This window comes from Vipera ursinii (genome assembly GCF_947247035.1).
Source record: "Vipera ursinii genome assembly, chromosome: 2".
Lineage (NCBI taxonomy): Eukaryota > Metazoa > Chordata > Lepidosauria > Squamata > Viperidae > Vipera > Vipera ursinii.
Genome location: NC_139513.1, coordinates 153,506,457 through 153,534,443, shown reverse-complemented (window position 1 = coordinate 153,534,443; position 27,987 = coordinate 153,506,457). Strand labels below are relative to the sequence as shown.

The window sequence follows — 27,987 nt, the reverse complement described above, 5'->3', positions numbered from 1 at the left end:
CATGTACAGATGGTCCTTGCTTAATGACCACTTCTTTGGTGACTGTTCAAGCTTACAACTGTGCTGAATGAATGGTATTTGCATTGGTCCTTGTATTTATGACACTACAAGTTATCCCCTTGGGCATGTGTAGTGATGTGGACACTTGGTGTTCAACATGCAGTTATGACATTACAGTATTTCACAGTCACATGATCACCATTTGTGACCTTCACTGCTGACTTCTGACAAGCAAAGCCAATAGAGAAGGTGGCAGGAGGTCAGAAATGGTGACCATGTGATGTCACACTTAAAAACTGTGAGATTCTCTTACCAATGGCCACTGGACATTTTAGAACTGTTGTCACTAAGTGTGCATGGTCATGTAACATAGTGTTTTTTAGCAGCACCAATCACCTTTGTTATGTGATTTGGTCTCATCTTCTTTATAACAGGCAGCATCCTGTCCCCTGCAGTAAGTGTAATTCTTAGCCACTAAGTGATTGCCTGCTTCTGATCTAAGAGAACAGCTTAATCAACTGGGGTACTTTCATAGATGAAGCCTGGCAATCTCAATGGTATTGGGAAATGAAAGAGTTAAGGAATTGGGAAATGACTGGAGGCAGCTGGATTTAATAGTTAACTCACCACAAAAGATTCTTGGGCTATTTGGAGCCAGTTGCTATCTCTCAGCCCAATTTTCCTCATAGAATTGTCTTGTCTACTTTTGAGACATTGTTGAAGAATAAATTGAGGGAGACTCCATGCTTCCCATTTATTTTTATTTATTTATTTATTTTAATTCCTTTTATATCCCGCCCTTCTCCGAAGACTCAGGGCGGCTTACAAACTTAGCAGTAGCCTTCATTCTATGTATATGCCTGCTTATTAGGGCTTTCACACACACCCCCAAGCGGCATTATTACAAAGTCAGCTTAATTGCCCCCAACAATCTGGGTCCTCATTTTACCTACCTCAGAAGGATGGAAGGCTGAGTCAACCTTGAGTCAACCTTGAGCCTGCTGGGACTCGAACCTGCACTAATTGCAGGCAGCTGGTGTTACTTAAGGAGGCATTAGCCCACTGCTCCACCAAGGCTCTTAGAATTCCTAGAGAATAGAAATATAAGAATAATACATCGATAGTAATAGGCTTTTTAGGTCCAATCCCAAAACAACTGGAGCACCATATGAACACCATTGGCTTTGACAAAATCACCAATGGTCAACTGAAAAAGGCAGCTTTACCCGTAACAGCTTACATCCTGTGATTATAACTTTAATATCATGAAACAATATCTATCCATCCCAGGTTCTTGGGAAGAACTCGATAGGTGGACAAAAATGCTATATCCAGTCTGTACCTCTGACTGTGTGAATAATAGTAATAATAATAATAATAATAATAATAATAATAATAATAATAATAATAATAATAATAATAATAATGATAAAGATGATGGTGATGATGTCATAGGTTGCATGCACAGTGAGATGTTTAGACTGCATTTGAGGTCAAAGATCTAAGATAGACAGATGTTATTTGATGATGTTAAAAGCATCCTCACAGGATATAAGCTGTTCCAAATAAAGCTGCCTTTTGCAATTGGCTGATGGTGATTCTGTCAATGCCAATGATGTTCAAGTGATGCTCTAGTTGTTTTGGGATTGTACCCAAGGTGCTTATTGCTATTGGAACTACTGTATCTACTTTTTTTTGCCACAGTTGTTTCTGTTTGCTGGTCTTTGTAAATTGTGTGTTCAGTACTTTCTTTGCCATTCTGCTGTATCCAGGTATTGCAATGTCCACTATCCAGACTATTTTGTCTTTCTTGTTGACAATTATTAAGTCTGGGGTGTTTTCTATTCTAATTCTAATCATAATAATTCTAAAAGTTAGAATTATTGTTAATTATTAATAATTTGGCCAAACTGATCCCAGTGGTCATCAGTCCACTGGTACCATACCAAAAAATCATGAACAGCACTTAGAAAATCTGTGCATTGACAAAATTTTGACCAGTCAATTGCAAAAGGTCACACTGCTTGGATTTGTGCATATGCTACACTGATACATTATACCATTCTAGATTCTTGGGACGAACCAAATACACACGAAGGTCAACACCAGCTAAAGAACTGGCAGCTGTGACTTCACATTGTAATGTGAACAATAATAATAAATGGAAAGGCCAGTAGAGCTGCTTTAGCTTTATTGAGGTATATTCCAATGACTTTTTCAAATAAGCTCTTGCTGCTGTGCCCATGTCAGTCTTTAAGTAGTTTTGAAAAGCTGATCCATATATATAACATCCTGCAACAATGCAATCTGATCTGAAAGGCAGAGTAAGGAAAATTCTAAGTTGCATACTTTGTTTATTCTCTCTGCCTGGAGACTGGTTGTTATTATTTGCACTTAGATTTCTTTTCAGTGAGTTCAGAAAGAATAACAAGGCCAATGTAATGTATAAATACTGCAAATGCATTTGCTTCATGATAATAATATATTGCAAAAGAATCCCATTACCCGATTCATGGAAGCTGAGAACTGTAGCTTGTCAACACATTCAGTGACAAAATAAACAGTACATTTCCCACACATTGCACTTTCTATGTTTTTACATGCCTTTTTCTACAAGAAGATAATCTCTATAAATATCATGTCTGAATCATTTTATATACACCTAGATACTATTTACTGATATTTATGCTATGTTCAGAAAAATAATATGCAACTACACCCTAAAAGTTGAATAAATTATATTTTTCTTCATTCAGTTAACTTTTCATCAGTATTTTTTTCCAAAATGTAATTTTTTTAAGGAAGTAATGGTAGATGAAAATGGAAACATAGTTAAGTGAATGCCTTCTATCCTTAATATAAGAAAATAAATTGTTCCCTGATGAAGCTGTTATAGAAAAGGAATTGCAACAAAATCTCAATTAGCTGAGAATGTGAACAAAGAGGTTGTCATTAGATGTACCAGAAAAAAAACCCCAGGTTTTAAAAATTAAGAAGAAAATAAGAATGCCAATTTCAAAGGGTAATTGGAATAATTTCTTGCTGTACTTACAAAATAGGCTTTTTAAAGTTTTGAAAAGATTGGAGGAAAAGGAACAACAATTATTTGAATGGGTTAAGATTATGTTATGCAGAGTTGGCTTTTTTGATCAGAGTTAAAAAGGGACCTAATATTTTGGGTGATTCCTTTTGGACTTGCTTACATCTGGCCCAGATAAATGTACATTAACACATTAACTTGGTGGTTAGGTTCCCCCCCCTACAGTCACTTTATGTATCCTAATCTAACAGCATCTAAATTGGCCCACTATCTAATTGTCTTTTCACTTAAAATAAGAGATCTTTTTAAGCTTGCTCTCTTTAAAAGAGATTGTTATGTTAAATTCCAGCCTTTTGATTATAGTAGGATACTGGGACCACTTGATGCCTTCTAAATGTGGATTTGCTCACAGTCAAGAGTTGTAATATGGAATGATGAGGTTTACATTTCTTAATTAATGCTATTATTTTAGAGCTCAGTTTGGATTTTTTGCTGATTCCTCGATTGGAGAAGACATTACTGGATCTGCCTAAAGTTAAAAGTTGAGCTACGGATGAAGAGTTTTGTACCTGTTAATTAAGAAGAGGTGAAAAGATAGTGAAATTGTTTATACTTATTGTTATGAGTGTGGGAAGTTACTATATCAGGGTTTTCCCCCCTCTTTTTATTTTTTCTCTCTTTTGTTTTCTTGCACCTTTTATTCATGATTTCTACTTTTTCCCCCTTTTTTAGTTTTTATTGTTTGCTATGGTAATTAAATCTTTTAATACTATTATTAGCAAAAAAGAAACATAAGCAATGTTCAGAAATGCTAGAAACTTTATTTTGAAGTAAAATGTCTTATATTATTGAATCAGTCAGTGTATTCCATGGTTAATTTAATTTATTTTATTAAACATGTATACTACCCAATTCCCAGAGTCTCTTTAAACATTTTAAAACAAGTAATAATGCAAACCCCACCCCCACCCCCACCCCATCAAAACAATTTTCTTCTGAAAACTCATAGATTCCCAGAATGTAAATATTGTGGTTAGTGGCTAGCCAACCCTCTGTCACATCTCTGGGAATGTGAATCCTCATGTGTTCTTAAAAAACAGATTTCCTAGAAGGAAAAAAACAACAACCCTCCACTTCTTAATGACTGAAGTTCCTCTTATCTGAAGGCATATCCCACCTTTCTTCTGAGGTGCTCAGGAAAAAGACTTTTTTATTTTCTTCTCACTATGAATTAGATTGATCATGATGACCGAGTAGACCATGACCTCTCAGGGAGCCTCTTGCAGCTAGCATTTAGCAAGGATTCAAATGCTTTCCTGTCCCCCCCCCCACACCAATCAGACTAAAGCCTTTTGATTTAAATCTTGACCTCATTTGGTGTAATGGTGCTTCTTGTCACTGGGTCTCAGGGCTGCACTTCACGTCTGAGCTTAGCTATGAAGTCCTTTTCCTCAGAGCCTCAAAGCCTGGCCCATGCAGCTGCTTCAGAGACCATCCCTGCTTTTCTTACAAGTGCATGCGTAATTAACATTTCTGTATGATTGCTAGCAAATTTTAACATTCTCTGCAGAGGCCTTCTTTTCAATGTGTTCCATTCCCACACACAATTCTTGAAGGCTGAAGAAGCTTCCACCCATTTCAGGATTGTTGTTTTCTCACCTGTAATAAAAGTGGACAGACAATAAATTTCCTCCTATCCCCAGTCTCCCACACACCCCTTCCCCTTCCATCACTCTTAAGCAGGTTTGCATTAGAATCTTCTGACTTTGACTGTGAAGAGCCCTCCTTGAAAGCAACTTTGAAAGTGTGCTCTATGATCACTCCTCTTGGAATGTCTGCAAATACTGAGAAGCTTTCCGGGAGGATTTGTTGACTGGTCATAGTTGTTATCAGAGTGGCTCTTCAACTTTGAGGTCTCCGTTCACCATTAGTTAATGCTAACATTAGTTTGACTAATGCTGTTAGCAAAGCAAGTTAGTTTCTGCCGGCAGCAAAGTAAGGGTACTAGTGACAGCCATTTGATGAAAGTGCTCTCAATTTTCCAGTTTTGCACATTGGCTCAAAAAGCTTCCCTACTCCAAACCCAGAAAGCGAAGAGATGGAACAGAAAAAAACATTGTTCTATGTTTGCAATAAAATGGAGATGTAAATATCCTTGTCTGCTGAATCTTTAGAAGTGGAAGACTGAGAAGATCATACTATAAATATGACAGTTCCTGTTTTTGTATTTTTATATAATTTGCTTGAAAAGCTTAACTTTTCCCACTGATTCCCACTGCCAACTGAACAGAACTACGGTAGATATTTTGAAAAAATATGGATGGCAATGCTGCATTAATTTATTTTTTTTAAGTGAAAATGCATGGAAATTAAAAAAAAATAGGGAAAAACCCAAGAGTTGTTCCTCCCACTCCGACTGACTCACTGAGCGTTGAAGGTGTTCTTTTATGGAAAAGGGAGAGAAAATTGTATTTGCTTAAGCAATGATTAGGGTTGTCTGCATTCTTGCAATTTTTCTTCAATAGTGAGCATTTCAACATTTTTCTGAAAATGGGCAGGGTTTGATGTTTTGAGGCCACATACAGGTATAAAGTTGTAAGGTGGATGTATTTGTACAATGGAAAAGCAGAGTGAAACTCTTGCGACAGAAGCAGGAAGAAAAAGCATTTTGGCCATTTTCTTTAAACAAAAGGAATGTTAAAAGGTGACAGCCTTTCAAAAGGTCTAGGAGCTGCTGATCAACTGTTTCAAGTGAAAAATGAATACGATTCAAATTCGAAGAATACTACCTTGAATGGAAGATCAAAATTACAATTTATTCCTTGCATACATCCTAGATAATAAGGATTTCTCAGGTGTGCCTGTTTTCACCTTAAAATCATTTTTGATTAAGCAGTGTTAGTATCTTCATGCATCTTGCTACGTATTGTGTCAACATATCTAGCTACATCTCTAGCTAGGTATTGTGTCAATATACAGCTGGGTTAAGCAATCTAATTATGTGAGCATGTACAACCCTTGTCTTATGCAAGTGTCCCGGTGGTTAGGTTAACCTGTGACTCTCTAATGCATTGGACTCCAATTCTAGTGATGGGACGTGGTGGGAATCTTAGTCTAACACGTTTTGGGAAAGTCTCACCACCATGGAAGAAATGGGCTATCAGGGATAGAGCAAGAATCCAGTTAAGAGGAAAGCTGTACATTTTTTGAGGTTAAAAAAAAAGTAGGAAAGCACAAGCAAGAATTAACCAGGAGGGTAATAAAGCTGGTTGGAGCTGCTGGAGATTTTATACCGAACCACTTAGAGTGAGTCAGACTGAGTCAGACTGATGGAGCCACAGTGCCATGTGGGCTGCGCAATTTAAGAATAATGAACTCAGCTTCCCAGAAATAGTTTTTATTTATTTATTTTCAAAATGTCTGTTTTAAAGAACACAAGAGTTCTTCACTGAATTACATATGTAGCACAGCAGCTATCAAGTCTGAAAAGATACTCTGTTGAAAGTTGTATGTAAATTATAATATTCTTTAAAAAAAAAGTTTTACCTCTTTACGTACTTCTTTTCTTTTTCTATAATGTATTCTTTCTTTTCTTTTTCTTCTTTCTTTTTCTCTTTTCCTGCACTTTTTATTGTTTTTTTCTGTTCATTTTGTCTAAATTTAGTTTGTATTCATTTTTACTATTGTAATAAAAATTCTTAATAAATTTCATATTAAAAAGTTTTTGACGATGTTAGGTTTTCACATAAAATCTTCAAAATCTAGTGAGATGCTTTTCAGTGTCCAGCAAGATCACTTGGGAAAACAGTGAAAGTTAGTCATATTTCAGTGAAATAATGTAAAATGTTGAAATTCTTGGCCAGATTCTCAGGCAAGTGCCATGAGATTATTTTTTACAAACTCATGGGGTAAACTTTGAATTTAAAATGCCAATCCTTTATTTATTGATGTGCAACATTTGGGGAATCTAGTGGATAGTTATATGTTGTTCACTAGTAAGATGTGTCACTTTCTTTCTATGGGTCTCATCCATAGAAACACATACCAGCATAAAGTGTACTGTCCCACTTGCTGAATCCTTACTACCCTGTGAACAAGGACAGTGAGTGAGTTTGTCCTTAAAGTTTTAATGTAGTGTAAGTTGCACAGTGGATGGATTTTCCTGACATTGTTTCCCCTCTCAGAATCACTTGCTGATGGGAAATACAATTACCTGCAACTCTCCTTAACATGCTTCTGGTAAGGGTAGGTCGGTGCCTAAGTTTAGTTACCTGTAATAGTTCATATTTGGACAAATAAAGGTTCAGACTGGCTGCTAAACAATCAGCTGGAACTCTCTTTTTCTCAGTGAAAAACATGCCAGCACTCTAGTTCAATAGAAGGCAAATAAAGACATCTCTGTTTTGATATTGTTTCAAGATGCATTGTTTTTTTGGTGAAATCTTTGCAATCCCATGCTCATTTTTTTTTCTTTAGTAAGATTTGCTAAAGAGACTCAGTGGAAATTGCGCTTGGGAAAGAATCACATCTGGATACTTTTCAAGCTGTCTGAGTGACAAGTTGGAGATGCAGAAGGACTCTGCAACTGTGATCTGTTCCTTGGGTTATTCTGGAAATAGGTCTGGCAGTCTTTGAGAGAGTGTTAAATCTTCATCCCAAAACTGTCTCACTGAGAAGTCATAGAGGCAGAGGAAGGATGTAGGAGAAAGTAGGAAAAAGGTCTAATCATAATGCTAGTTCTGTATTTTGCAAGTGCTAAAACCCATCCTAAAGAAAGAAGGACTATTGATCTTTAAAAACAGCATTAGACATGTGGCTAAACTGTAATATAGGTATAGATGTAGATTTATGAAACTTGGGTAAAATATGAGAAGTGGTTTGGAAGCTACCCATCAGCGATTACTTTGGCAAAAGTATCCAGGGCAGCAGGTATTTGGTCTCTCTTGCAGCCCAAGCTAAAATGCCCATGGAGGTAAGTGCCTAGTGATTAGAAGAGCACAGTGTGTGCCCACAGCATCCTAATACCTGTTTGGGCAATCAAGTGTTAATAAATAGTCCTAGATTGGAAAAAAACCCCTCATAAACCTGTGTCAGTACATATTTATTTATTTATTAATTTATTTATTTATTTATTTATTCATTTATTTATTTATTCTGCTTTTATTATTTCTATAAATAACTCAAAGTGACTAACATATCCAACATGCCTTCTTCATCCTCTTTCCCCCCCACAACAATAACCCTGTGGGTTGGACTGACAGTGACTGGCCCAAAATGACCCAGCTGGCTTTCATGGGTAAGGTGGGACTTGAACTCATGGTCTCCGGCTTTCTAGCCTGGTGCCTGATCTACTAGACCTAACTGGTTTTAAAACATAAACAACTAAACAGTTTATGTTTCCTCCTCTGTGCTCTATGAATGAGACCAAGAAGATGTAAAAAAAAAGGTTAAGGAAGGCCTGTTCATTTTGAGGGACTTGAGAATAGCCTGTATGTGTTCTGAAATTGAAAACCTTCCTTTTTAAATAAACCTTCCATTTTATTGGCACCACATCAGTGTCTATTGATACATTTTGCTCTTTGCATTTTTGGTAATGTTATGATAGAGTATTAATTTTAACATTTTTTGTTTAAGTATTTTAGCACAAACTCAGATATGCATTTTGTATATATTAATAAAACCTTTCAAAGTCTTTTTGAAATTTATTTATTTATTAAATTTCTATATTGCCCATCTTATGTAAGTGACTCTGGACAGCTTACAACATCATAATAAAACCATATAAACATATGAATAAAAACATAGATTAAAAACAGAATGAATAACAAGTTAAAACCTACAAGTACAAATAAAAATCAAAGTTAAAAATTCAGAAGGCCAAAAGCTTGCATTGCTCCTAAGAGGAGTGCAGTGCTGATTACAGAAAAGCATATTTCAACATTTCTTATGGGTACCAGAAATCAGCTCCTGTAGCTTCTTCACACTGTTCTGTGATCAAGTACTAAAACTGGAGGGTGGAGATACAAAAAGATATGCTGAGGTGTGATTCTCAGTAATTATGAGGAAAAGAAAATATTCCTCACAGGATTATCTCCAAGCTGAAATTGGGTGCCCACTTCTCCATGGATCTGTGCATATATAGAGAAAAATAGGGTAAAAATCCACACTGTGTCTCTGTGAATCCTGTGCTGCAACTAGAATGTCAACTCTGCTAGGACTGAACCATAAAAGTCTGGGTGCAGTTTTTCACTTGACTTGACACAAGGTCTACTGGGCTAGTGTAGTGGGGACCATCTAGCCCAGGAGTAGGCAACCTTGGCTCTTTCATGACTCGTTGACTTCAACTCCCAGAATTCCTGAGCCAGCATGGCTGGCTCAGGAATTCTGGGAGTTGAAGTCCACGAATCATAAGAGAACCAAGGTTGCCTACCCCTGATCTAGCCCTTTGAAGAACAAATCAGCCTTAGATCACCTGACTCCTGAGAATCAATAAAGGTAAAGAAGGGGGGGTGTCAGTTGGGTGGGAAGAGATTTTGGTTGGGGGAGTTGGCTGGAGTCCTGGATGAGGGGGACTCGGCAAGGCTGGAAGTTGAATTGTTTAGTTATAATTACATATATAGGCTATATAAATTTGATTTAAAAATAAATCATAAATAATTGGAATTGTGTTAGGGTTTTTTTTAGGTGTGGAAGAGTGTCCAACTTTGGCAACATTAATACTTGTGGACTTCAACTTCCAGAATTTTCCAGCCAGCATGGGTGGAAAATATGGCTGGCTGGGGAATTCTGGAAGTTGTTAGAGAGTCCACAAATTCCACAAATTTTAAAGTTGGCAAAATTGGACTCCTCTAGTGTAGGTCCTTGTCTTCTTTCGGTACCTTCAATAAAGTTGGAGTTGACTGGTGGCCTTCCAGTTCCCACCTCAGCTATTCATCTTCTTTAGTTTAGTTTGGTTTAGTTTGGTTTAGTTTAGTTTAGTTTAGTTTAGCTTAGCTTAGCTTAGCTTAGCTTAGCTTAGCTTAGCTTAGTTTAGCTTAGCTTAGTTTAGCTTAGCTTAGTTTAGCTTAGTTTAGCTTAGCTTAGCTTAGTTTCCTTTCCTACAATTTTGACCAAGGATGGATGAGGATTTCAGTCTTCTGGTTCCCTTGTGGGCTGGTATGAAAGTGAAAAAATGGCTTTTAACAAAGGGGGTGGTGGGTGGGGGTGGTAGCAAAGGGATTTTTCTAATCACTGTTCCTCCCCATGTGTGGGTCACCTCAGAGCTGAAGGGCCTTTTCCTTCATTATAGATAATCCCTCCCCAACTTCTCACACATACAACCTAAAGTTCTTTACATAAAGCCTTTGCATTATTTTTCAGTAGTTGTTAGACCACACGATTTCTTATTCTGCTATTTTCATAAAACTGAAATCTGCATTAAATTTTGGATTATAACCAACTTGGGATAAGGACATGACTTATGCAAAATGTCATGTATTTTGGTGTTAAAGAAATAATAATAATAATAGCTTCTACTGTCTCTCTTCATTTTTATATATTTTTAGTTTGTATAATTTAAACTAAAAAGTAATACTGAATGGAAAGGCAGTTTTTTTTTCCTGGAAATTTTCAGGTGATGGCAACAGTACGTAGCAGTGATGCTGATGGAACAAAGTTTCTGCTTTGGTAAGGAAAAGATACCACCCAATATTACGATTCTATAATTAAGAAAGTTTATTGTGATTGACAAATTTGAGATAATCAGGAATTGTGTTACCTTGAATTCCTTTCTGGAAGAACAGTAGATACATAGATTATCTTTGACTGAAGATATATACATATATATATATAAATATTTAGAAAAACAGTGCTGAGAAAATGTTTTTTTTTCCTACTGAGAAATCAGACAGATTCTTGTAGGATTTCTTTCTTATTTCAAGAAAAAAAAAATCCAGGGTTGGGTGGTGCAGTCATGGGTGTGGATTTTTTATTTTATTTTTAATTTAGACCAAGCATGTTGGAGAGGTTTTTTCTGGTACTTGCTGAAAAGAATAATCTGCCATCAGGTTTAAGAAAAAGAGAAGGATTAGGATGTATCTTAAGGCATTATTTTTCCTGCAGGGCTAAAGAATGTCAAAGAAGCTTGCCAAACCCTACCATACAGACAGTAGTCATAGCAGCACCTAACACCATTGAAAGAAGGGTGATGCAGATAATCTGGGGTTGTCTAGAGTTCACAGTCAGGCTCTTTACCTCCTTTGGGGTGTGTTTCAGGGAAGGTCAGTTTCTGGCACAGTGCAAGAGGGAGGGTTCGAAGCACACCTAAGCCTAGGAATACAATAATAAAAAAAAACACGAGCACTTGATTTTCCACTCCCCTCTAACCCAAGCCAATTCTCTGAACAGATAAAAAGGAAGATTTTCGCCTTGCTGCGATAGGGGCTCAGTTATACTCCGAACTGGGAACATCTTCCTTGAAAAAGTCACTGCCACCAGCCAACTATCTCCTAACTATCATGTCTCGCCAGTCTTTTGGGATGAGCCTGTCAGGAGGGAACAAGGGATTCAGCTCCAGCTCAGCTTGCTTCTCAGGTGGACAAAGAATGAGCTTCAACAGCGTTTCCGCAAGCCGTGGATGTTCTGTCCGTAGTGGAGGCGGAGGTGCTGCCTTTGGCAGCAGAAGCCTATATAATCTTAATCAAGGGGGCAACAAGAGAATCTCCTATGGCGGAGCTGGCGGTGGCTTTGGCTCAGGTTTTGGTGGCGGTTGCGGCCAAGGGGGTGGAAGCTTTGGAGCTGGTGGTGGCTTTGGGGGCGGTTTTGGAGCTGGTGGTGGTTTTGGTAATGCCTTCGCAGTTTGCCCACCGGGAGGCATTAAGGAGGTGACTGTCAACCAGCATCTCCTGCAGCCCCTGAATTTGGAGATAGATCCAGAGATCCAGAAAGTGAGGGTAGAAGAGAGAGAGCAGATCAAGACCCTTAACAACAAGTTTGCCTCCTTCATTGACAAGGTGAGATAGTTGCAAAAATATTTTTTTCTTATTATTCTAGACCTTTCCTTACTTTCTTTAGTATGCTTTAAGGTACGTGGAATTTATGAACTGCTTTAAAAAAACAGCAAATTTCAAAATATATGGAGTGATTTTCAAAGCTTTATAACTAATTACATTGACACTAAATCTCAACTCCTTGTTTCATGTAGTATGTATACTTTGGGGAGAAATGATGAAATGTGGTTCTTGAGGGGATAATAGCTTTTTAAAGATGTAAGAGAATAAGAACAGAAATGAAGGAGAAAAAACACCTTTGCTGGGCACTGTGATTAAATCTGTAACTTCATGGTTCATTCTCTCAAAGAATTCTGGGAACTGTAGTTTGGTGAAGTGCTAGAAATGTCCAAGGATTGCTCTAGGCCTAAAGGCAAAATAATACTACTGCGTACCACAGTGCTGGGGAGAAATTTGACTATCAGTCTTGTTGAAATTTATGCTATTGATATGCTATTACTTTGCATGTTATACTATTTTCTTATGCTGTCAGAATTAACATATAGTCAATAAGAAATCAGTAGAGAAAGGACAGGCCAAAGGGCAGAAAAGTAGATAGTAGATCTACTGGGTTTCAATTACAGGATGTTTACTAGGTATATCCGTGACACTTAGCTAGGCTGCAGATCACTAACCATGTTCACTAACTGTTCATTCACAGTAGTGATACCAACAGGGCTTTTTTTGTCATAGAACGCTCAGAACGGAGTTCCGGCACCTTTTTGGGATGGAACCTTGTAGGGTAGGCAAGGCGGGTTGTATGACATGTTTTTTTTTTACAAAAAAAGCACTGGATACCACACATGCTCGTTCTTTCCAATGACTCTTATTTGCATTTTCAGTACCCTTATCTCTCAGTCAACAGCAAGAGTCCTATGGAAGAGGAAGTAAGGCCCATAATTCTAAATATGAGGGGTGACCCTGATTGTGAGCCTGGTAGGGGAAAATACAGGAAAAAATAAAAGATCCAAAATGGTTTGGAGAGAGAACTGAAATTAGTGCTAGAAGAGGCAATGATGGTGGCTATGTGGTAAATCTGGATTAGCAATTTTTGTGAGCGTTCTGTGGAAGAGGTAGCACTCCTGTTTCTGTGGTTTCACTTATTTGGAGGCTTAGTGGTATGAAAACTTATTGTGCTTGTTCTCATCATCAGACAGATGACGCCAAGAAAGAAGAATAATCTCTCTAGTATAAAAAAGGAAAACATATTTTTCCTGTTGCAGAAACTATTTTAAGGCCATGGTTGCCAACAACATGTGGTGTGATTTCAAATTATCTTTGGTATGATAATTGCTCTGTTGTGCCCAATGCTTTAGCTACTTTGTGGATAAGTCTTGATATTAATTTTTAGCATTAAAAGAAAGGTTATGAGAACCTGCTGAAGTGATTTCCAGGCTAGATAGCACGGGTATGTACATGTGACACACAGTCTCCCCAGGCCATTAGTTCACCTACCACATGTCCTTTAATTGTAAATGCAAGAAGAAAAAATTCTAAGTATGCAAACTTCTTTTGCATTAGTTACTGTATTGCTTTTATTGTAATAAAACATTCAAGCTTACCAAGTTGTATGTGGGACTCTTCTGTAGAGTCTAGTGAAGAAGAATGCCCCAAGGATTACACTGAGGTAAATGAAGCTCAGCTGTGAAGATGTATACAAATTTTGTAGTTGAGAATTTGCTGGTGTTGGAGCCAGATACTGGTTGATTTGTTGTAGTGGAGTATATTAAGTTAGTATGTTTCTTCAAAGGTTTCACTGATGTAAAATGAAAAGTTTATCACATTCCATGCTTAAGAACTGTTACTGATGTAGTCTCAATATTCTTTGTTTTAATATTGCTAATAGCTCAAACTACAGATTTGCAGTGGCAGTAAATAAACTAGCACATTGTCCTGGGTGGAGTGTCTTCACTATAATGAGAAATCCATACAGAATGCTAACGTTTTCCATTGAGTTGAGGAATATTTATCCATCTGGTTTAAAATTCTGCTCAGTGCTACCTGGGTGCCAATCACTGGCTGATGAGACTTAGAGGCTATTGGTAAATAAAGGTCCTTGTTCTAGAGCAGGGGTGGGCAACCTTGGCTCTCTTATGACTCGTGGACTTCAACTCCCAGAATTCCTGAGCCAGCATGGCTCAGCTTGGAAACCTTTCCCTTTTACCTCAGCATGGCTGGCTCAGGAATTCTGGGAGTTGAAGTCCACGAGTCATAAAAGAGCCAAGGTTGCCTACCCCTGTTCTAGAGAGACAGTGAAGAGGACTGAATTCTGACACTCAGTAATACTAAGAATTTGTAGAAAGAACATTTGTAAACAATCCACTCTGGATCATTGTAGAAGGTAAAGAGATAAAATAGTATCTTAGAATCAAATGCTTACAAATCCAGAGATGTCCCTGTTACATACAACCTATTAGAATATGAATATATATAAACCTTTTGCTCTGCTTTTCTGCTCTTTGCTCCACTCTCTTTTTAGGTTCGTTTTCTAGAGCAACAAAATAAAGTATTGGAGACCAAATGGAAACTCTTGCAAGAACAGGGCCAAGGTACTGGTGGTCAAAAAAATCTTGATCACTTCTTTGAAGCTTATATCAACAATCTAAGGAGGCAGCTGGACGGTCTTCTGAACGAGAGGCGAGGACTTGAATCAGAATTGAAAAACTTCCAAGATCTTGTGGAGGATTTCAAGAATAAGTAAGAGAAGATTAATCCAAACTAAAACTTCTTGATATTCTTTTGTCTACATTCATGAAAATTGGGCTTTGTTAGGTAAATGTCCAGTCTGAGGAAAAAGGTGGAACAATCTAATCATAACATTTTGAGGGAGTGTTTTTTTCTGTACAAGAGGATTCATTTCCCTAAAAATGAGAATCATTTTTTCTCCTTATTTTCAATGAACATGCTTAATTATCAACCATATGTATTGGAAACACTTGCCTGTGAATAGAACGACATATCTTAGCGCATCTCTCTCTTTCCTTTCTTCCCTCCCTGTATATACAGAATCAGTGTGCACTACATCCAGTGAATCCTACCAATAATCTGTTTCATGAAACATTTTTCATCTTGGCTGCTGCACACTGTTCAGTTTTTAGGGAATATATATAGGATTGGGGAGGACTTGCTCCATTAAAATGCTTATAATTTTTAGACCAATATAATATGGTTGAATTCCAGAAAATTTTTAGTATAGCATCTTTTGCTTCATGTTGCTCAAAACATAGGCGTTATCTTCAGTTATAAAGTAATACTGTAATAGCCCAGGCTTAGGAAAACTATGTTCCTCAACATCTAGTACAGTGTTTCTCAAACTTGGCAACTTTGAAATGTGTGGACTGCAGAGTTGAGAATTCTTCAGGCAGCATATGCTGGAGAAACACTAATCTAAATGGCCATGAGCCTGAATAAATTTGATAAACAATGAAAAGCAGTATGTGAGTTACAAACCTGTAGAAGCTGAATCACTCACGTAACAGTTAAGGATAAATTGATCTCTCATTTTCTTTCATTTGTATGCCACAAAGATTTTAAAGGGTTTGATTGATAGGACATTTTAGAAGTCATGGCTAATCCTATTCCACATTCCATATCTAGAAAAATAAAATAAAATAGCCAAATAGGGCACCACAAATATGAGCACATTGTGGAAAAATAAGAGTTTTTAATAAGGGTTAAACATTAAATTATTATGGTTGGTCAATCAGATTATTATTATGGTTCATCACACAGTCTGCCAGATGTTTAGTCTGGATTTGGTATTTTTATCCACCTATTGAGTCCTTATTATTATTAACTTCAAAGTATAGATTCTTGCAAGGGGGTACAATGTCTCAGTGGCTAAAGATGCTGAGTTTGTCAACTGGAAAGCTGTTTGAGACTCACTCTGTGCAATGAAGTGAGCTCCTGTTCTTGACCCAGCTCCTGCCCACCTAGCAGTTCGAAAACATGCAAACGAGAGTAAATAAATAGGTACCACTTTAGTGAAAAGGTGACAGCGTCCATGTGCCTTCAGCATATAACTGTGCTGGCCACAAGACCGTGGAAAATGTCTTTGGGCAATACTGGCTCCTTCAGCCAAGAAATGGAGAGAGCACCGTGCCCTAGAGTTAGACATGACTGGATAGGAAAACCCTTACCTTTTAGAGATTCTCAACTAATTTGGAATAGTTTGTAAAGTGTGGATGAATGAATGATACATTGGAGACCATTGTATCAGACGGTCAAAAGGAGAAATTTAACCTTTCTTTCTCTTTGTCAGATATGAAGAAGAGATTAACAAGCGTACTGCAGCAGAGAATGATTTTGTGCTCTTGAAAAAGGTAAGTGCTTCAACTGCATTGATGAAGGGATGAAAGGGAAAATTGGTTTGAGTTAAGGAGCAGCTGATTGTAGCAATAGGCTCAGCTGGTTGAAAGTTTTAGGATATTCTCTCAGGGTCCTTTCCCATTAAATTACGCTTGCCTTCAACACTGTTTGCAGTAAACCCCACTCCTTCTTTGTGAGTTGAGGGGAAAAAAAATCTAAAATGGTATCTACAGGAGATGACTAGGCTGAGCCCAAGGGAGGGGATCAAGCCTGTTATCAGTCTGGAGTCCCTTCGCACCCACAAGAGAACTAAGTCCAGCCCTCCTTGAATTCCATTGACCCTTATCTGCCCCCAATTTGCCTTGACCGTTAGTAATTCAGATTTTTGTTTAGAGATAGTATGGAATAAACTCGTACTGATTTGAACAACACTGGTGCCTGACAGTGTCAGTTTCCTATAATACTCTCTTCCATGTTGCTGCTTGTAAAATAATGGCATTTGCTTGAACACAAGGTTCACTCTTTTAGAGATTAATATAAAAGAGCACTGACCAAGAGGAACTATATTGTCTAGGAAGCTGAAGATGTCCATAGCAGGTAATAAGTAGGGAAGAGAAGTAAGATGCTATTAGTTGATATTGATAAGACAAATAGCTGCTTTTGATGTTTGGTTAAAAGATGCTTTCATGCCAGACTGAAAATTGCACTTTGAAGGAAGGTGTGAAAATTACAGAAAACAAAAAACAAAGAATGGGAATCTTCTGTTACCATTCTCCCATATGTCCATGAGCTCTTACAAGCATTCCTGGCTCTTGTGTTGTGGTTTAATTCTGAAACTGCCATTTTTAGAAAAAAAAATCCTTCTTTAAATCAAGATCATCATCGTCTTCATTGTGAAATGTGCAGAACACTGAACCATCTTCTGTTTCCCCCACCCCCCAGGATGTAGATGCTGCTTACATGAACAAAGTGGAACTGCAGGCAAGACTGGATGGCTTAACAGATGAAATCAATTTCCTGAGGTGTTTGTACGAAGCTGTAAGTAAATGTGCTGATCATTAATATAAGTAGCTTGGCATATGATACACTTCCTAGTTCTGAGAGACTGTTTGGAATTTGCAGAGCACGCTGTGGGTTCTTTTGCATAAGGTTCTCAAAATCTGCTCGACTCTCTCTCTCTCTCTCTCTCTCTCTCTCTCTCTCTCTCTCTCCCCTCCCCGAGGCCAAACATGAAAATCAGTTTGATGTACATCTAGTGGCTCCCATCCTTTGTGGCTTGGTGGCAGAAGGGGGGGGGGAGAGGGAACCGGGCCATGTGAGCAGCGGGCTGGTGCACACGTACGCACATGCATGTGCATTGCAGCCCTGCGCTAGGTGACTTTGGGCCAATCGCTTCTTCTCAGCCTTATACACATGACAGAACTGTTATTGTGGGGACAAGTGAGCAATATGTATACCACCTTGAAGTGACACAATAAAAGCAGGATATAATAAAGAAACAAATAAATTGGGGAAAATTAATATGTTCAGGTTGGATTAATTAAGCTGACTGGATTTCCTTTTTAGGAACTGAACCAGATGCAACAAACTGTTTCTGATACCTCTGTTGTCCTTCAAATGGACAACAACCGGAACTTGGACTTGAATAGCATCATTGCTGAGGTTAAAGCCCAATATGAGGACATTGCCCAGAAGAGCCGGGCAGAAGCAGAATCTTGGTATCAAGGCAAGGTGAGCTTTCATAATGTTTGCTCCTTTCAGGCTTTTCCAATATAGAATAATCCTCAGCTGAGACACAGGTATGTGATATGTAATAAATCTGAATAAGCTCTCTTGGAATGCTTTGACCACTGAATTGTGCACTCTTAGAAAACACGGTAAACAGTGGGTGGACATTAAAAGCTACCTTATATTGAATTAGCCCATGGGTTTATCAAAGGCCTGAAGCATCCTCTTGGGGAAAATCTAGGTGGTTGCTAAGAGCTGACACCAAATGACACATAATTACTCAGTCAATCAGTTTTTTCCTTTTTTTTGGAGACATCTTTGTAACGATATCACAGCATTTGGGGAAACCTTAATTAGTTGGACCTTGCTACCCAAAATTTTCAGATGTAACCTTTGACCTTCCCTTTTTTTGGTGGAATGCTAGTATGAAGAGCTGCAGGTGTCGGCTGGGAGACATGGTGACAGTCTACGAGATACCAAGACTGAGATTGCTGAGCTGAACCGGACAATTCAGAGGATGCGAGCTGAAATAGAAAATGTGAAGAAGCAGGTGAGGCCAGAAGAATTTTGCAGGATTTGAGGAAGGGGAAGTTTCTTTAGAATTTCCTAATGTGTAAAACACCATTTAGTTAGCCTGAGCCAGTGTTGCTGATAGTTTAATTGCAACAGTGGGAACAGAATATACTAAATTAAAAATGTGCCAAGCAAGAAGATACAACCTCAATGTTCTTGTTTTCCATAAACTACAGTATAAGCTTCCTAGTGCACGATAACTTAGATCAGTGTTTTTCAACCTTTTTTGGGCAAAGGCACACTTGTTTCATGAAAAAAATCACGAGGCACTTCACCATTAGAAAATATTAAAAAATTTAACTCTGTGCCTATATTGACTATATATAAAGTAATTCTCTTGAATAGGAATCAAATAAACACAAAGAAAGTATTTTATAATTACTTTTCAATTTTTCCCACGGCACACCAGGCAACATCTCGCGGCACACTAGTGTGCCGCGGAACAGTGGTTGAAAAACACTGACTTAGATAATTGAGTTATCAGTGGGAGGCACTGATGTCCTTTGGGTAGCAGTAAAAAAGACCCTTAGAAGCATCATCTCCTATTTTAGCTATTTGTTTTCTCCTATAAACCTCTTGGACTATGGAGTAGCACTATGGTATATTTTCTGAAGGCGCCAATGTCCTGCAGGCCTGTAAGAAAATGGCAGAGAGAAGTAGGGACACGATTATAATTGTATTTTATTTATGTTGGTAGCTGATGGACAGCTAAGGCACCAGGCTGGAAAGTTGGGGACCATGAGTTCAAGTCCCACCTTAACTATGAAAGCCATCTGGCTGACCTTGGGCCAGTCATTCTTTCTCAGCCCAACTCATTTCACAGGATTTTTGTGGTGGGGAAAACAGGAGGAGGAGTATATTAAATACGTTCACCATCTTGAGTTATTTGTGCAAATAATAAAGGCAGGGTACAAATAAATAAATGGACTTAGGAAGAAATATTTTTGCTGACTTTACTATTTACTACAGAATAACTTGTCTTATCTTTCAGTGTGAGAAGCTGCAGGCTTCTATTGCCGAGGCTGAGGAGCGTGGTGAGCTGGCACTCAAAGATGCCAGAGAAAAGCTCTCCGAACTAGAGGAAGCTTTGCAGAAGGCCAAGGAAGAGATGGCCCGTCTCTTGAAGGAGTACCAGGAGCTGATGAACGTTAAGTTGGCACTTGATATTGAAATTGCTACCTACAGGAAATTGCTGGAAGGAGAGGAGAGCAGGTGGGTGAAATGTAATAGATGGACAAGTATCCCAAATCCCTATGAAGATACAATGTAAGAGCAGTGGTGGTGCAGTGGTTAGAATGCAGTATTGCAGGCTAACTCTGCCCACAGCCAAGAGTTCGATCCTGACTGGCTCAAGGTTGACTCAGCCTTCCATCCTTCCGAGGTTGGTAAAATGAGGACCCAGATTGTTGGGGGCAATATGTTGACATTTGTAAACCGCTTAGAGAGGGTTGTAAAGCACTATGTACTGGTATCTAAGTCTAAGTGCTATTGCTGTTGCTAATGACAAAAACGTATGACAAAATCTAGCACATGCTCCTTTTTATCCTGGCCCCATTTGTTACCTTTTGGAGTGTGGATCCAGTATGCTACTCAGAAATCAATGCAACTTTACAGTAGACCCAGAGAAAGATTTATTGAGTCCTCCTCTTGTGAAAAATCCGGCCGAGTGTAGCCCTTTGAATGCTTCAAGGTGATTGTGTTGAAAAACAGACTAAATCTAAAGCTGTTTCTCAACCTCAGCAAGTTTAAGATGCCTGGATTCCAACTCCCAGAATTCTGGGAATCAAAGTCCACATATCTGAGGTTGAGAAACACTGACTTACAGGGAATAGATACTACAAATGTAGATGTCCTAACTCAGATAAGGATTTATTTAAGCATACTGGCATGGTGAGACTGTCCACACGACTTAGATATTTTTGTCAGTCATTCAGAGTAATATGAGATAAATATCATGTTTATCTGAACTGGAAGGACTGAAATAATAATCTTGAATTATTTCCTAAAAGCTATAAACTTCACAACCAAGCAAGGAGTTTATAGTACATTCACTGTAGTTCTGTGGCACACAGTACTAGCAAAGTTTAAAGGGATTTCTTCATATGGATTACATATATTTTTTGAGTATTTTATATAATTACCCAATTGAACATAACCATTACTAACACATTATAAATACCATTTTTCCTTCACAGAATGTCTGGAGAGTGCCAAAGTGCTGTGAGCGTCTGTAAGTAAAACTAGTTTTATGTTTTTATTCATAACCTATTGTTCATAACTAAAAGAAAAATCCAGAATAAACTGTTTTTCCCTCATGTGCATGGCAAAGCTGATTTTTGTTGAGTATCATATGATTGTCATACTCATCTAAAACCCATAAGTCTAGTCTGCAGGGGAATTTAATGCAAAGCTAATGTAATAATTTAACTACACAACTTTGCAGTTGTGCAGGAGTGGTAAATTAGCTGCTCTCCACGTATTAATGAAATGCAACCACTAGCATTCTACATGACCAATAATAAAGAGGATCAATAGTTAAATTTTATCAACGTTGTGTGGGCCATGGATTCTAGTAATGATCTTTGCTGCAAATACAACATTTTATTTATTTGTTTGTATAGCCATTTATATCGCCACAGGCGATTCTGGACAGTGCACACGTGTGTTTATGGTCATGGTGCTGAATCTCTCCCTCACTCCCTCACACACAAACACAATGTTTACACCATGGCTATTTGGCCACTTTATGTCTATGTGTGCATTTTAAAAAATATTAAATCTGACATCTAGATACAAGTTTGAGGTTTCCCCTCCTCCCCCCTTTTTTAAACACAATCAAAAGGGGCCAGTTGAGCTTCATGCATGGACGTCAAGTTTTACATCAAACTCCTGGGAAAGAATTTGCCTAGGGCAAATCAAATTTCCTTGCTGTTTCCAGCCATATTCAACATCATGGTTGTTTCCATTGTTACCACCACTGGGAAGCATTTGCTTTAATGGAACTTATAATAATCTTGGTGTTTTGTTTTTTTCTCTCTTCCAGCTGTGATAGGCTCTTCTTCTGGTGGAGGAATGGGTAGTGGATTCGGAGGAGGAGTATGCTTTGGAGGATCATCTGGTGGTTTTGGCGGTTTCAGTTCTGGAAGTGGGAGAGGTGCCTGCAGCATAGGTGGTGGAGGAGTTTGTTCTGTAGGAGGAGGGTATGGAGGAGGATATACCTCTAGCTGTGGAAGTGCCATTGTGAAAAAAACGACCACCTCCTCTTCCAGCTTTCTGAGTTCAGGCAGGAAGTAACAAGTAACAGATGCAATGACAACCTAGTGCTGGATCGAAGAAACATTCTTCTGATGATCTCCACCAAACATACCCATCCCAACCTTGGCATCTTTCAGAGAAAAGAACTTTGTCTCTTACAACCCCTGTGTGTCTGTTTTCTCCAAATATATCTAGATCTTTCCTTCTTTGTCCTTGACTCATTATTACTTTTCATGCCCAAATATCAATCAGAATGAATCAGTCATAATAACACTTTCACTTCATAGAGGTTTATGTCAAGTATGCATCCTTATGTTGGTCAATACACACACCGTTGAATGATAGGAATATAGATCCCGTTTGCCCCGACAGGGAGAATCATTTCCCTATTTCCAAAACTCTGGGATTTTTTTCTTGGTCTTTTTCTTCATAGTCAACTGAGGAAGGCCTGGAACAAGTTTAGATAAGAATGGAAAAGTTTTTGATTATCACGCACAAAGTATAGGTTTCACCTAGCCAGGGTTAAGTGCCTTATCATTTCAGTGGGGAAAAAAAAACACTTATTGAGGGCATGACCATTTAAGAAAAAAAATGTGGAATTTTCACAGATTCAACTTTGTCCTAATTATGCCCCATTTTCCTTCCTTCCTTCTTTCTTTTTCTTTCTTTCTTTGTGGCATTGAAAACTTTACTCATTTTGGTTTTTGAGTTGATTCTCTTTTATGGGTGTATGACTATCTACATCTCAATAAAGCCTCAGTAAAGTCTGTGTTGGTGTGTTCTGTTTTTTATACCCTTGCCTTGTGTCATGAGAACTGTACTGTAGAAGTAGAGACCTCAGACCCATATAGTCGGGATCTTGGACCTAAAATGGAGGCAGATTCCTCAGGCTCCTGGTATTTTTTATGAGTCTATCAGGTGTGTCCACAGCAAATGAACTTGCTAAAAATCACTGCACCTTCATAGTACAGATGTCCCTAAAAGTAACTGACATTGTTACAATAATCCAAATTTCAATAATCTTTTAGGCATTGAAAATATTTAGAATCTTAAACTATTTTAACTACAGTTTTGAACTTGATTTTAAAGACTACTTTAAAAGTAGGATACTAATTTATAATCTTGGGCAATCATGTTAGATATCAACAATGCACTCTTATTATATTTGTTTCCCCTGCATTCTAAACCTAATAGCCTGCAGAATCTATGAAAATTGAAAAAAAGACACCCCATCCTTTCAGAGCACTGGGAAGACAGACTGCCCTATAGTACTGAAGCCACAGGAGTAACATTTGTGGTATGAGCCCAAAATTCAGTGTTCATGATGTTTCATTTAAAGTTGCTGCATTCATTTATTTTAGAAGATGACAATCCTCCCCCAGAGATTTTATTTCCTTTGTTCTACAGATATTCTGAAGTTACATGTATATGAAATTGACAGAATTGACAAAAAAGTGATTAGATTTTGATGGAAAACTATTGCAGAGAAGCAGCTTCCCATGTGAAACCAAGGGGTTTCTTGTTCAAGTATTAAGTCTTCTCATGGAAAGGCTACATAGGAATTTGACCATAATCTGTTCCAAATTAAACCAGGGATTAATGTAAATCATCTTTGTGTGCCAAGAACAGTGTGCTGCAAGAACATAATGAAGGATCCTTGGTGCTTTCTGAGCTTGGTTGTTTTCTGGTAGAGGTTTCATTACCCAAACTAGGTAGTACCCTCAGTGCACCGATGATGTTACCTAGTTTGGGTAATGAAACATGTGCAAGAAAACCATTAAGCTCAGGGAACGCCAAGGACCCCTCATTTCAACCCTGAGCCATAAACAAAGATCCTTATGCTTTGTGGCTCTTATGCAATCATATTTTCAGCTGATAGTTCCTTTGCTGCATCACATACCTAGGATTTCCCTCTTTTCCTTCTTCAGCACTTTCATCTCCTGAAAATGGCATCTGCAGAATAAGAAATATGACTGTCCCCTCTCACAATCCAAAAAGTTAAGGCTGGGCAGGTTGCCGATTTTGATTAGGAAGGATTCCTCCCACTTAATCCCAAATGTTTCCCCGTGGTCTATTTTTTCCCCCCAATCTTGGCAGGGGAGTGGGGTAGAACTGCTGTGCTTATGTCATGGTTTGGAAGGATTTGGCCTCTGAACAATATTACCAGAAAATAGAGCTCCTCTTCTCGAAAAGCTCAAGTGTTGGGGTGTCTCTAGAATGCCCTAGGTTGCCATTGGATGATCCAAGTGGATTTAAGTGCATGAGAATGTGTGAGCAGCTAGTTTTTGTTTCCCTTGAAGTGAGAAGATAACACCACATCTGATTCAATATCTGCTGAGAGTGCCAAATGAAGGGTAGACACTTTCATTTTGCAATTTGATATTAAGTGCTTAACCACCCACAAATAGAAATGTAAGAAATACTGCTTCCCTCAAGGAATTCCTCCCAAGCCACTAGCTTGGCAAACCTGGAGTTATGTTCCTATCACAGCAGGTACCACACCATCGATGATCTGATAATCAACCAGACCAAAAAAATAGCAGCAACACTATAGCAGAACTCTGAAATGGGAACTGGGGCAACAGACCCATTCTGCTCCCTCTCAAACCCCACAAGGGAAGAGGGGGCACAGATAGGCATAAATCCTTCACCTAAGATGCCCTATGCTTATCAGGGCTTGATTATCTACACTGCAGCTGAGACCAATATTAAGGGAGTGGCACAGACATGCTTTTAATGCATCTTTTCAAGTTGATGAGCAATGGTGTAGGCTGAATTGTGTAGAGAAGGAATAAGGTCTCATACTATAGCATAACTAGGGCTGAATCATGGGGCATGGTTTAGGGTTACACAAAAGGGCTCAACCACCAAACTTTCTCAGAAAACAATAGATGAGAAGGCATCAGCAAAAAATCCAGTATCTGCACACTTGATCTTAGCCAAAAGGCAGAGAATCCAGTATCTGTACTATTGTGATTGCTGAGCCTGTGGTCTAATTGTCCTTCCTTGCTATTAGTACTTTTTCTTCTCCTTGCTCTTCTCTAATTGCATCACTGGCCTCATACACATGGTCCCATTTCCAATTTCCAAGTGCCAAATAGCTCTATGATAAAATCAGAAGCTCACCAAAGATCAATTATATGCCAAGGAACAGGAGTTGCAGTCAAGTACAGTTTTAATTTGATTGCAAAATTCTGTACATACTAGCTGCAAAACCCAGACAAATTTTAGCTAGAGATGGCCTGAGATGAAATGGAGGATGTCTTTAAGGCATTGAGGAGAACAATGCTCTTGGCAGTTGCTTCCTTCCCTAAGGCTTGCCTGATTGCCTTACAGAATTGTCTCGACTCTTGACAACGAACCAATAGCTTGGTTTTAATTCAATGTGAAGAAAATATCCTATCCTAGATTAGAAGTATGTCTGCAGCATTTGGATGCAATAGTCCAATTTCAACAAATGGGAAAAGAACTGCTTCCCTCCTCCAATTAAGTTTCTCTAACAAAGCTATAGCTAGAGAATACACATCTGTTTTCTGGCAATCCAATATACACATGGGCAGAAATGGAAGAGATAAAGTTTAGGATAGCCACATCGCCATGTCAGCCCCTGCTGACTACAAACAAGCCCAGATCTCCAACTTTTCTTTTAAAACAGCTGCTTGTAGAATCAGAGGCTTGAGAACAATAAGCTGACAAGGTTTTTCTTCTGCCCACCCAATCATCTTTGTGTGAAATGGGCCAGTTCCCATTTTGAAATTATTATTATTGTTAGCCAGTAAGAATGTTCAGCTTCAGATCTAATTGCTTCTTCAGATTCAGTGGGGAAAGAGGAAGGAAGAAAAGTTGGACTGTACTTGAAATGAATGTGACAAGCTAATTCATTCTGCCTGAAATGTGGATCTGTTTTGTTAGAAAGTGAAAGGGATATAAAAATAGAACTGCAAAAATATTAAAAAGTAAATTCTGTGTGCATAGTTGTGTGAACAAAAAAAATAGTGAAAAAATATCTTTTTATCTGAGAGCTTCTACCAGTTTAGGAAAAAAAAATATCCCAAATCAGAATTGATCCTAAAAGCTTTAGTGTTCTTAAGCGTGGGAAATTTATGCTTGCTTTTGTCAGAGATGTCAAGAAATGTCAAGATGTCAAGAAAGTTAAAGTGCTCACTCCCCCATTTGTCCTCCTTTCTAATTGTTTATGTCTTCATTTGTCTGTTCAGATATCTGGTAAGTCTACTCAGGGAGAACCTCATTCCAGAAGATTTAAAAACCAACGGTAAATATTATAATAATAATCGTAAGTTCAATCCCAGGAAATGAAGAATCTAGGCTGTTCAGATGAAATTATTATTATTATTATTATTATTATTATTATTATTATTATTATTATTATTATTATTATTATTATTATCATTATTATTATTAATTATGATTATTTATTGGATTTATATACCGCCCTTCTCCCGAAGGACTCGGGGCGGTGTACAGGGCAATTAAAACACAATATACAATATACACTATACAAAGTTAAAATAAATTAAATTAAATTAGCCCTAATAAGTAAAACACATTCTAAAAGTTTAAAATTAAAAAATTTGAAATCCCAATCCCTCAGTCCAGGCCGGCAAGCTCAAATAACCAAGTTTTCAGGTTGCGGCAGGAGAGAAGGTCGGGAGCCATCCGGAGCTCAATAGGGAGTTGGTTCCAGAGGGCAGGCGCGCCCACAGAGAATGCTCTCCCCCTGGGGGCTGCCAGTCGGCATTCCCTGACCAAGGGCACCCTGAGAAGGCCCTCTCTGTGGGAGCACACAGGACGATGGGAGGTTGACGCCGGCAGAAGGTGCTCACATAAATAATCCGGACCCATGCCATTTAGGGCTTTATAGGTCATCACCAGCACCTTGAATCTCACCCAGAAGACAACTGGAAGCCAATGCAGCTCACGGAGCAGAGGTGTTACATGGGAGTATTGGGAGACCCCCATCACCAGTCGTGCGGCCGCATTCTGCACCAGTTGGACCCTTCAAGTGGACTTCAAGGGGCAGCCCCATGTAGAGAGCATTGCAGTAGTCAATCCGAGAGGTCACGAGCGCATGAGTGACTGTACGTAGGGCACCTCAGTCCAAATAGGGCCGCAACTGGCGCACCAGGTGAACCTGGGCAAAAGCCCCCCCTGGTCACAGCTCCTATATGATCTTCTAAACTGAGCTGTGAATCAAGGAGGACACCCAAGTAGCGAGCCCTATCTACGGGGGGGGGGGTAACACCTCACCCCCTATAGATAAAGATGGAATAGAATGGACAACCCAAGACGCCGGTACGCACAGCCACTCAGTCTTGTCGGGATTTAGACGAAGCCTGTTCCTCCCTATCCAGACCCTCACCGCCTCCAGGCAATGGGACATCACGGAGAGGGCATCACTGAGTTGATCTGGGGTGGAAATAAAAAGCTGGGTATCATCAGTGTACTGATGATACCCACCCCAAAACCACGAATGATCTCGCCCAGAGGCTTCATATAGATGTTGAACAGGAGAGGCGAGAGGACCGACCCATGAGGGACTCCACAAATGAGAGGCCTCGAGGCTGACCTCTGTCCCCCTGTCAACACCGACTGCGAACGACCCAGAAGGTAGGAGGAGAACCACTGTAAAACAGTGCCACCCACTCCCAACCCCCTGAGGCGCCGCAGTAATATACCATGGTCGATGGTATCAAAAGCCGCTGAGAGGTCTAATAGGACTAGGACAGAGGAGCAACCCCTGTCCCGAGCCCTCCAGAGATCATTCATCAGTACGACCAATGGCGTTTCCGTGCTGTACCCAGGCCTAAAGCCCGATTGGTAGGGGTCCAGATAATCCGCTTCCTCCAGGAACAGAGGGAGCTGATGTGCCACCACACTCTCAACAACCTTCACTAAAAAGTGAAGGTTGGAGACTGGACAATAGTTGTTCAAAATAGCCGGGTCCAGGGCAGGCTTCTTGAGGAGGGGGCCTCACCACCGCCTCCTTCAAGGCGGCAGGGAAGCCACCCTCGCTCAAAGAAGCAGTTATGATCGCCT

At 39.0% G+C, this 27,987-nt stretch overlaps 1 protein-coding gene across 1 annotated transcript in view; it reads left to right on the top strand.

Moving 5' to 3' along the window:
* Positions 1-11,469: 11,469 nt before the first annotated feature.
* The window catches only part of LOC310634902 (uncharacterized protein), a gene marked incomplete at its 3' end in the record, with an annotated part of 34,380 nt that continues 17,862 nt past the window's right edge, over positions 11,470-27,987 (top strand). The window contains exons 1-9 of the mRNA XM_083353439.1: positions 11,470-12,030; positions 14,546-14,763; positions 16,328-16,388; positions 17,317-17,412; positions 17,941-18,105; positions 18,527-18,652; positions 19,667-19,887; positions 20,871-20,905; positions 21,719-21,958. Of these exons, the coding sequence (XP_083209565.1) occupies positions 11,536-12,030; positions 14,546-14,763; positions 16,328-16,388; positions 17,317-17,412; positions 17,941-18,105; positions 18,527-18,652; positions 19,667-19,887; positions 20,871-20,905; positions 21,719-21,958 (1,657 nt within the window). The 5' untranslated portion in view covers positions 11,470-11,535. The remainder of the gene's footprint in view (positions 12,031-14,545; positions 14,764-16,327; positions 16,389-17,316; positions 17,413-17,940; positions 18,106-18,526; positions 18,653-19,666; positions 19,888-20,870; positions 20,906-21,718; positions 21,959-27,987) is intronic.